Here is an 11,373-nt window from a genome sequence, read left to right on the forward strand (position 1 = left end):
TTCTGAAAAAAACAATTCTTAATCTCAGTGTTATTGTGTTTTAATCTTTTTCAATGCACCAAATACAGAAACTATAAAGAACCCGAAGTTCTCCTCTGTGTCTTGTGCAAAGTCACATAATTTCCTCACTTCTTGTTGCAATCTTGTAAGTTACAGGCACAAAAACTTTCATCAGAGTTCAGGATGCACTGTGTATCAGCCATGTTTATCATTAATTCTTGGACGCAAGTCAGAAATGAAGGGGAAGCACCAGCTCAGATAAAATGGGAGGCTTCTGTGGGTGCCGGTGGCACACCAGGCTTTGTCCTCAGCAGAGCACACCAAAGATGCAGGCCTTATTCACACTCTTCACTGTGCTCGCTGTGGCTACCGCAGCCGCCATCCCTCCACCTCCCAAGGTTTCCTGGCGCGTTGAAGACGCCGTTGACTTCTTCAACAAGGGATCCAGCCAAGACTACATCTTTAAGCTTGTAGAAGTTGATCCCCAGTATGACTTGGTGAGTACCTATTATAATGCATTGGAGCAAATGATGTCTGGCTGTTAAATGGGCTTATTTGGAAAATAAGAAAGTTATTCAGTTAAGGAAATTACAAAGCTGTTTCTCCGTGAATTGCCTCCATCTATATATAATACCTTGAGTTTGTTAAATATTGTAGCAGTTGCACTTTTCTGCCAAATCAGCATAGGTGACCTTGAAAGGTGTAAGGAATGAGGTGCTGAACTCCTTTTGCATGCACTACTTGAGTCTATTCTCAAGCAGAATAGCAGCTCTGATACTACCATTGTTTTATATTTCATTCCCCCTAAGGATGAGCCTGCAAGCACCCTACAGCTGCAGTTTATGGTGAAGGAGACCGAGTGCCTGAAGACAGATAACAAAACCATTGAAGAATGCAACTTCCAAGAGGATGGGGTAAGTAAATCTGAGCTTCACAGTGCTGTGCATAAGTTTACCTCTGTGAATGCATGGGTTTAGAGCATTCCTAAAGTTAGCTCTCTATATCTTTATGTCATATAGCAACAGCCTTTGTCTTTACCTTTCATTGGGCAGATACGACCATGTCACCTCTGCTTTTAGACCATTGCTCCAAGTCTCAAAGGCCCTTATTATGAGTTTGTTGGTCCAATGGACCACTGAACCCGTGGTGGCGGACCACGGACCGCCAGACTGGCAGTTCGCCCGCCACATTAGGAGTGTGGCAGTTGAACCGCCATGGGACCGTTGCTACCGCCAGGGATCCATGAACCCTTGCGCCGCCGCAGCAGTCTGAGGCCCCTAATATGCTGGTGGTGCTGCTGTGGCACCGCCAAGCATATTAGGAGTTTCCTCACTGCCACACTTTTCGTGGTGGTGAGGAAACAAAGGGGGCTCTACAGGGTCCCCTGTCGCCTCTGGGCCATGGGGTGCATGCAGGGAATCACATGTTATGCCCCCCTGTGTGCATGCACCCCTAGTTCCTGCAAGGCATTAACTTGACAGAACATGCCCTGCAGGAACTGCCTTTTACGCCCTCATTGTGGTGTCTTTTTCAAAGGAACCACAGTGGGACAACCAAAGAACCGCCTACCAGAGTAAAAATAAGTTGTACTCTGGCCGGCGGTCTTTAATGGCTTTGGCAGTCTTGGAGCAGGACAGCAGCGTGGTGGTCCCGCTCTGAGACTGCCAAAGTCATAAAAAGGTCCTAAGACCCATGTGTCTTGATTATCATAGGTCCAGGATGCAGGACTCTGTTCATAGTCACTGTCATAATTGAGACCTCCAGTATGGTATACAGAAGTGCGGGGGGAACAGGACTAGCGGCAATCTGCTGAGCTACAACCCATAGACTGCAGATATACGTCCATCACCCCTTTAATAGAGGGCAGGAAGGAAAATATATGGAGGGGTAATGAACAACTTGTGACTAGACCTGTGTAAAGCTAGGCATTATCACCTTGCATGAGAAAACAATCATTATAGTTATATATCATCTAAAATAGCTCCTGTAAATATTTCCATAGCTTGCAGGTAAAATACCTCTGTGAAAAGTTCAGTTTTCAGGATTTCCCACACTCAATGTAATCAGCTTCAGTCGAGGAATGTGCAATGAAGTCGCTGTGTGGTATCGAACCCTGGATCTATAAGGATCTTCTTTCAAAAGTAATCTCTTAAAGGATTGCTCCCTGATCAGCTTGACCCATTATGATCGCAGGTCTCTGACTGTAGCATAAATTACATGTCTGATTTTATAGGTAAAAGTGGGCTTTGCCCCAATCACAATATATTTTGTGCACAATAAGTCCTCTGTTTTTTCAGCTCCTCTTTTTTACAAGCATCTGCAAGATTGCGTGCTGCCCAGATCCTGAGTTATTTAATGTTGTTTTTAATAATCGGTAGAACTTTCAGTACACTAATAACTGCATGGATCTTTTTCTTTATCTGTTTACTTGCACATGTAAATACTATCTGATTCTTAGCAGTAATGGTTTCTGATGCACTGATTGTATCATCTTGCTTGGGACAGACCAAGAGGTAAGCAGCGTCCACAAAGAGGCATGCTGCTGTCTGCTAAGCTCGCATCTCTGTATTTCACTGCCTTTGTTGTCCATTTTGTCCAGCGGCTGTACACAAGCAGCAATCAAAAGAGGGCAGTGGGGCAGCCCACAGAGCAACCCCGAGATGATTAGGGACTCCTTAATCTCAGGGCACTGATATTTAACAATTACATTTCTATGAAGCTTAACTTTTTTTTAGTAACTTTGGTGGAAGATTAATTTTAAAAAAGCTGCCCAAAAGTATTGCTGTAGGACTTTCCTACATCGACCAGAATGGCAGACAGAGGTTTAGCTTATCTGGTGATGATGTCACCACGTTCAGCGTAACACACTGCCATGCAAGTTCTGATTCAGAATAAAGCCAAGCGGTGTACATCCCCAACTAAAGAACAGTAATTATGTGCTTGATGTGAAGACCATATTGTTAAAGATTTTATTTGAAAAATGAAAAAAAACACAGCACGTTTTACTGCTTAACAGTCATGACATAGTTGTTTTTTGCTGGGGGATTTAAAGCATCTGAAATAAATAATTTGTTATTTGTTTCTGGCTTGTACAGCAATATTTTGATAGCGACAGCCGATGTAGGTAACTTTCCTGTAGCTTGAGAGGCTGCCAAAGGCACACTCCTATAAATCCCATGAGCTTATTCTTCCATAAAGAGTCCCTCGTTGTCCCACTTGGCAAACAAGGGGTCTTTCCTCATCCATATTCCAAATACAAACAACTTTATGTCAAGGTGTTGTCTCTGAGACAAGTCCAATACCTAAATTCCCCACTTTCATGCATTGTGATCTGAATGTTAGCACCATACCTGACACTTAGCACCACCAAGACAGAATTCAGTGCCATCTCCAGCAGAAAATGCAAAGGTGAGAGCCAATTCGAGCTTAACAATTTGGCGCTAAAAGACTTTTTAACCAGTTCAACAATCTGGAAAAAACTCATCTAGCTTCCACATCAGATCCCATCTGTTTTCAAAGAAGCATATTTTCACAAATCGCATGCCAACAGGAAACATCATACCTACTTAGGACATCTATACCATGCCCACCAGACACTAGCTTCCAAGCCAAGTTACAAGTACTAATACTGTCTTAAATGATAGGTCATTTGTCATATGTCTACTCCCTGGAGTACCAGAGTCCTTCTTCAATTCCTAAAAGTTGTATTTGCTGCCACCGCATACACATGAGTAATCAGCAGAAAGTTCAACAACCTCACCTTATTCTAATCATCTCATTCTAATGTGTTCCATGCTTCAGTTTGGTATCCTCCATCTTTAGGCCTGTAAGTCACAGAAAATGCATGTATCTGTCTACTGAGAATGTCACCATCTGAGGAGAAATTCATGTCTGTATGTAATCAAGTATAGACTAAAAATGTACCCTACAAAGTAGCAGAACACTATAGAGTGGCAAACGTATAAAGGGGAGTAATGAGCAGGGTGTATAAAAGAGAAGTAGGGGAGAGGTTTAACGGGGAAGGAGAGTGGAGAGTGATCCTCGATAGGGAAGGAAGTTATAATAGGTGTGGTTTTATTCACAGGGGTACAGCACAAGGTCATGATTTTACCCTTCTAAAGAGAACAAAACAGAGAACAAAACACATGTTCATTGTGTTTTCCCCAATGAGCAAATGTTTGACGAACACAATTCACCATACGACATCCTACAATAGCCTCCTCTGTCCGTGCTCAGAGGATTCCAGAGGTAATGTCCACACTGAAGAAGTTGATCAGGTCAAGAGTAACACATGAGATCACAACCATACACAGTAACAAACAGCCGTGGCCGCTGCAGGTAAGAGCGGTGGGGCAGCTGGTGGAGATTTCAAGAGACGACCACGAGGGAAAATTAATTATTTATTTAATTGTCCCTTGTGGTCGTCTCTCTACGAAATCCCCCCGCCAGCCATCCCCACCGCTCTTACCTGCAGCGGCTGCGCTTGGTAACAATGTACAGAAGCAAGGCAAGCAGGTCAGAATTGTTAATTCCACATTTAAAATCATATTGTATAGGCGACACCTCCTCTCTCTAGAGCTTCCAAAGACTGAGTTCTCTTGTAGCTAAGATGTTGACAGATGAAGAAAAAATACCTACCGCTTAAATTAGACTAGTCTCACTCCAAGGCCATAGAAATGGACTCAGTGGTCTTTTTTCGATTGTCCCTGTCTACATACCTCCGGAAGTGAACTTGATATTCCTGGCAGTAAGCATGGTTCAGTTATCTGGAGCAGTGTGTCATGTTATGCCCCATCACATGTTTAATACATCAGGTCCCCCTCCACCATCCAAGCCATATCTCTATTTTTGGCCCATTCAGGTACTATATGCTGACATTGAGTGCTATGTTACTTTTGCTTGCAGGCAATAAAAGTGTGCTCAGCGGCCTTTCTCGTGGACCCAGAAAGAAATGCAATTGTGATCACTTGTGAAAGCTCTGTTACTGAGGTATGAATTCACTTCTAATAACTTGCGATCATGTGTATTTCCTAGGGTTTTTTTGTATGTTGTTTCTGCTAATTTTTGTAATTAAACATAAACCGCTTGAGAACAGACTACTGCATTTCTCCAAAGTACAAATGGCATCAATCTGATAAAAACATTTGCTACAGGCCGAAAAGTGTTTTGTTCTCCCTGGCACTGTAGGAAACGATTTTGTGTGTGTGTATGTGTTCCATGTAAAAGGACAGCATGCCATAACTTATACTAAAGTCAGCCAATGGCTGAAGTGGGCTGAAACATTGCTCCTTAATGCATGCTGGAGTGGAAGGAAGAAAAATGTAAATTACACCAACCACAGACTAATTAACGAACTCAGGCTGAAACCCCTATATCTATCTATGCTATACACATAATTGTAGTAAATTCAAAAGGTTTTGGCTAAAACAGATTTAAAAATATCAATCAGTCTGGCATTGGCTGCAATCCCCTTGCTTGAAAGAAAGAAAGAAAGAAAGAAAGAAAGAAAGAAAGAAAGAAAGAAAGAAAGAAAGAAAGAAAGAAAGAAAGAAAGAAGGAAGTTTCGAATAGACACAATCTGGTATGCAGTGAAATAACAGCAAAAAGCACTGGCACTGAAGGGAACTAGCTTGTGTGCGGATGTGCTCATTGTGAGAGGATAAAATGCAGCCTCTCAAAGTTAAGTTAATCAGTTTCTGAACTAGGCTACATGCTGTAGTGGACTCAAAATGTGAATGCCACAACAGACCAATGGATGAAGAGAGGTGCCAAAAAGCCCCTATATGTCAGTATATTATTTGCATTTTAGTAAAACCAACAGGTCTGGGATAATGCTACACAGGGGTACAGATGGCTTCACACAGGTGTACAGAGCAGTTACCTTGCACTCACTTGTTTGAAAAAGGACCAGGTCTGGAGAAGGCAGGATTCAATTTCTCCTGTACCTTTGTTCACATTCCCCTTGAAGCCAGTTGCAAATTTCACCCTACTTCTCAAGTCAGTGTTCATCTTTATTCAAAACCACTGTTACCCACTTAAGGCTTACTTACTTGTCTTTCAGGCATGAGTCCCTCTGAGATACATGTATGACTGGCCTGGTTGCAAAATACTGGGGGCCTATAAACAACCCTGTAGTAATCCTTGTAATCTTCCGATGCATACTCATGTATAATGTAATTATGCATGTCTGCATGACATAATACTGCACACCCACACACCCGTGGCTTTTGGTTCTGCCTGATGCCACTTTTTGCATTGGCCATACTAAATAACCTTGAGCGACTCGAGCTCCGATAGCACCCTTTGACGTTGTTAATTTTATTTGAGCTATAAATGTTTTTAACTATTTTATATCTTTTATTCGATGCCTGTTTTATGATGAAATTCACATTGTTTTTGGAAATGATTTTAGGTAATCATACAATAAAGATTTTACTTACTTTACTGTTACCCATTCGAAAAACGTTACCCATTTTTTATCACAAGTAACCGGCCGACTGGGGCATCCAACAGGTGAAGAAACAATGAAGAATCTGCGTTCTTGGATAGGTGTCATGTATTCTTTTTAATCATAGTTCTACAGGGCTCCATTGCCCATAGTTCACAGTACAGTGCCTTTTTTTAGCACTGTGCCTCATAAATTTACGACATCCTCGACAGTTTTATCCCTGTGCATTGTCTGAGATACACACACTCAGAAACCATATGCACTGCTCTAATCCAGGGGTTTATAGAAAGAACACTTGATAACGATTACTGTTACTTTGCCTCAAGTTTATGGTAAATATTTAAACATTGTTTCTAAATTTATCTTTCTATTTCCTTATTTTTAATTCATCCTGTCACGGTTGACGGTTCTAGCTAAAGATAAAGATGGGGTGTAAGGGGTAACTCCTACTTTATATTCTTGTTTTTCGCTGTCTTGACTTTTGGTAGCACAGTTCTGGGCTTTGTCTTTTCTACCCTATTCTCGAGTAAAAGTTTGTGCTTAGAGCTGCTGGCAGCGAATTGCTTTTCCATTGGTACATTGCATAGGCCTTACTATGACAAAGGACAACTTGTCGAGGACAAAGAGTATGTGGGTGTATTCATCTTGATGCCTTGACAAAGGTTTTTCTCTTTTGCAGAGTTCTCGTGTTCGGAGGTCCAGCTGGAGCTACCGAAGGAGACACAACAGAACATACTACAGACCGAGACCCAACAGTCACACCAATATCGTGAACCGAAGGCACCCCATCACCCACAGGAACACTGGACTCATATTTGTGTAGGGACCTCAGATAATGGCTATAAAGTGTTTTGCTTGACAGGCACGACAAATCCAATTTGCAGTCCCTTTCTTTCACAGCCATATTCACTTTCACAATTATTATTCCATGTACGATACATCATATTCAGACCAGAAAAGTGCTACGAATACCTATGAAATCCTCTCAGGAGTATGGTACTGGTGACACCAAATGCAGGATGCAGAGGTGTATTGGCAAGTTTGCTGGTGTGTTCTCTGTTTCAGGCCAGTTGACTATTGTTAGGTCCCTACAACAAAAGAATGACCTTAGCCTAATCAGAATTCAAGATACATTTCATTACATATTTACCTTGTGGGAATAGATATTTGTTAACTGTTTCCTGTTTAATCACCCAATGGCCGGGGTGTCTACCTGGGCTCAAGTACAAGGAGGAAAAGGCTGTACCTTGACTAATGAAGCATGTGTTCTTAAAGCTTGGGTTACCCTTATATCTGTAATCAGATAGAGAATTTGACTTTATCTCAAGTATCATGAAACAAGTACCAGGGAAAACAGAAATTACTGATTCCATACTTTCCCACTTCTCGTGGTAGTCTGGAACATTACAATAATAACATTGTGATCATGTTAAGAACGCTTGTTCAAGAATTCGGGATTGGTTGGGACTGATGATTATACCTTGTTCTGATGGCTTTTCCACCAACCCCATCTTTTCCATCAGTTATCACCTTTTGTGTCAATCACCAGGTACAAAATGACCCATTCACAACAGTTATTGCATAGAATCTGAAACCAACCTTTGGTTACTGCCACAACTAGCTACAAGTACACTCAGCACCTTAGACCGTGTTTCCAGCATGGGTTTAGTTTTGCTCAGAGGAACCTGAGTCTCTACTAGCAGAAATACCTATTATTAATAAATTAGTAGGAAAGAGGAGTACAACAGAGGGGATAAAGCCTTTGTGTATAATTTTCTGAAAAAGCAGGTCAAAAAGCATGACTTGTTTCCTGAATCAATTGTTATGTTTTGTTAAAAGATGAAATATATCAGATAACTCTCACACATTTCGAAACATCATAAATCACACTCCTAAATTGTAAGTTAGCAACCTTATCTTTGATGCTGAAAAAGCATTTGACAGGGTTAATTGGCAATACCTGCAGAAAACTTTGCATTGGCATGGATTTGGTCTTAAGTTTATAGATGAAGTATTTGTATTATACTCTGCCTCTATGTCCTCTATATACGCCAACAATGTTTAATCTCCCTATTTTCCTCTGCAATGAGGTACTAGGCATGGGTGTACATTATAAAGCTTCTTTATATTTTGGTTTTAGATCCTTTATTGACTCAACTCAAATTCTCTCCTACCTTCACTGGACTTCAAATTAAAGGTCAACATATAAACACTGCTTATGCTGATGATATTTTATTGTTTCTGCCATCCCCAGAATCCTACATATCAGCTTTTTTTAAGGAACTTAGGGGCACATGCATCAAGCTGATTTGCATAATCAGGCCATTTGTGAATGGAAAAAGACCTTTTCCAATGCATGTACCTTTTGTAATTCGCAACTTAGGCAATCACAATTTTTTGCGATTACCTAAATTGCCAATGTATTTAGGGATCCGCAATTTGCGATTCCTTAAAGGCAATGCATGTAGCCTTTCCTAAATTCGAACTGTGCATTTAGTAAACGCCAATTACCATCAACTTGAAGTTGATGGTGATTTGTGCATGCTTTGAAAAATGCACAAAAATTAATTTTTCAAAGCACCATGTAGCACACACATGCCCTTAGGGCATGTGTGTGCTTTGCATGTGCACACTTACCTTTTTTGGGTGTTGCTTCATGGGGGCCTCAGGCCCCAGGGGACCGTTGGATTTGCATTCGCAATTTGCGATTACCAATTTGGTAATCACAATTTGCGACTGCAAATCCATTCATTCCTATGGGCCTGTAGGCCCATAGGAATGAATGGAGTCACATTAACTAATGTTAAGGAATCGCAAATTTGTTTGCGATTCCTACATTCATTGCATCTTGCGATTCCAAAATAGTGATCCGGTAAAAATTGCTAGTTTATAATTGCAAAATGTATGCTTGATGTATGTGCCCCTTAATACCTATTCTCAAGTGTCTGAGTATAAACTTAATATAAATAAATCAGCAGTGTGTACCCCATCATAAATATTTTGTAAAAGACCACTTTTCCCATATAGCATAGACTACTTCCAAGATCAAAGTATTAGGCATTTGGTACTGTGGTTCACTTTGAGACATTCATAAAGCAAATATCACTGATTTATTAATAAGACTTACGTATTCACAGAAATTGTCCCCTCTGTATATTTATCTGGTGGGGTTGATTAAATACAATTAAAATGATGCTTTTACCTGTTATAAACCTTTTCCTTATGATGTTGTCAATTAAAATTTCAAAATATTTTTTTACACCAATTCACAGCATTCTCTAGATACTTTATGGAATGGAAAAAAAGGTGTGCTTTTCACTTAACAGACTCAAACGTCCCAGACTTATGAATACGTTTTTTTTCTCCATTTTTTCTTTTTATCACAAAGCATTCAGCATTAGAAAAATTCAAGGAATATCTTCTTCTTCTACACCCGATAAACTATAGTCTGGCTTAGAACTTTCACTAATCTTCCCATTTACATAGATCCATATGCTATATATATATGTCTTCTCCTAAATTTTAGTTGTCATCTACTTTAACACATGCTTGTAATTTGTTGAAACCATATATGGTATATAACAATCTGACCTCATGTCAATTGATTTCTAGCACCTTATGGTAAAATGATTAGGTCACGCATAAGGGTTGAGTACTTAATGGAATGATTTGGCCAATAAGGGCTTAATGACAGTTTCACAATTATTGTATAAAGACAGCTTGTTTCCCTTCTCTGAAATATCCTACAGATGTAATCTACCTACTTCACAGATCAACAAATTTCAACTATTACATGATAAAATACTTTCAGTGTTTAAAGATTTTTCACACTCTCCAGTGGATCTTAGTCAAAACATGAATAATTCATTGGTTCACACGATTAAGTGTACAGTTCCAATATATATAGGAATTGCTTGGTTTATTGGATTCTACAAGAACTAAATTTAAAGTTGAACCTTTGTGGGAAGCAGACCTGTAGACTTGGTTGAAATTACCATTCTTCTGCACATTCGACTATCTTAAAGCAAACCTTGATCTTCTTTTACAATGGATTGTACTTTGTTCCTGAAAAATCTAAATGTATACTTGCTGTACAACAGACATGCTAGAGATGTAATTGTTTTGAAGGTTTTTTATGCATATGTTTTTAATCGCCCTAAAGAAATAGATTTTTGGAAGTCTGTATGGGTTAAGATTGATACTTTCACAATAATCTTCTTACCTTTCTCTATGCAAAAGATATTCTTGGGAGGGGTATATGGTATCTGGTCTCAAAATATTACATTGTAAAGTTGGTTGACACCCTAATAACTGTTGCCTTAACTTTAAATGAAAGGATATTATTGATATCCATCAATAGTGGAATCTAATGTGACACAGTCATAGGCTAAATACATACAGTTTGACTACACCTTTACTAGCTATTAAGCATGAACAATTGTGGCTAACTGTTACTAATTATCTGTCAAAGAGCTTCCATTGAAATCTCTATACAGCTTAGATACATAGTTTGCAATACTTATTTTATCCTTTCAGGTTGTTTCTTAGAACCATTTTGTAAAAGCTGTACGTTAATGATATTGCATCTCAAAATTATGATTACCATCTACATGTCACAATATTCTTTAATCTTTTTCCATTTTCTTCTCCTCTTGTCTTTTCTTTCCTCTCCACTTTTACAAATAAACTTCACATTTTCTAATTGTTTCAATAACATGGTGCTCGTTTTTGTACCAAATATTTTAATTTTTCCCATACTTATTTCAGTGGACTCACTTTATTTTTTATAATGATAATGATTAATATTGCACCTCATTGTATCTTTGAGCAAACAAAGATATTTAAACTTTCAAAAAGCTGCCCAGCTGGCCCAGCTGAGGCATGCTTCAAAGAGCTACTTTAGTGGGTGGCACAAAATATGCTGA

General features: G+C 39.5%; 1 protein-coding gene across 1 annotated transcript; it reads left to right on the plus strand.

Moving 5' to 3' along the window:
* The first annotated feature begins 210 nt into the window (after nt 1-210).
* Nucleotides 211-11,159, plus strand: LOC146796215 (cathelicidin-1-like). The gene is made up of 4 exons (XM_085628721.1): nt 211-497; nt 810-914; nt 4,906-4,989; nt 7,128-11,159. Exons 1-4 carry the CDS (start codon nt 264-266, stop codon nt 7,269-7,271), a joined length of 567 nt encoding a protein of 188 aa, XP_085484847.1. The 5' UTR covers nt 211-263; the 3' UTR covers nt 7,272-11,159.
* Nucleotides 11,160-11,373: the final 214 nt, after the last annotated feature.

This window comes from Triturus cristatus, chromosome 10, assembly GCF_964204655.1.
Source record: "Triturus cristatus chromosome 10, aTriCri1.1, whole genome shotgun sequence".
In the NCBI taxonomy this organism is placed as follows: domain Eukaryota; kingdom Metazoa; phylum Chordata; class Amphibia; order Caudata; family Salamandridae; genus Triturus; species Triturus cristatus.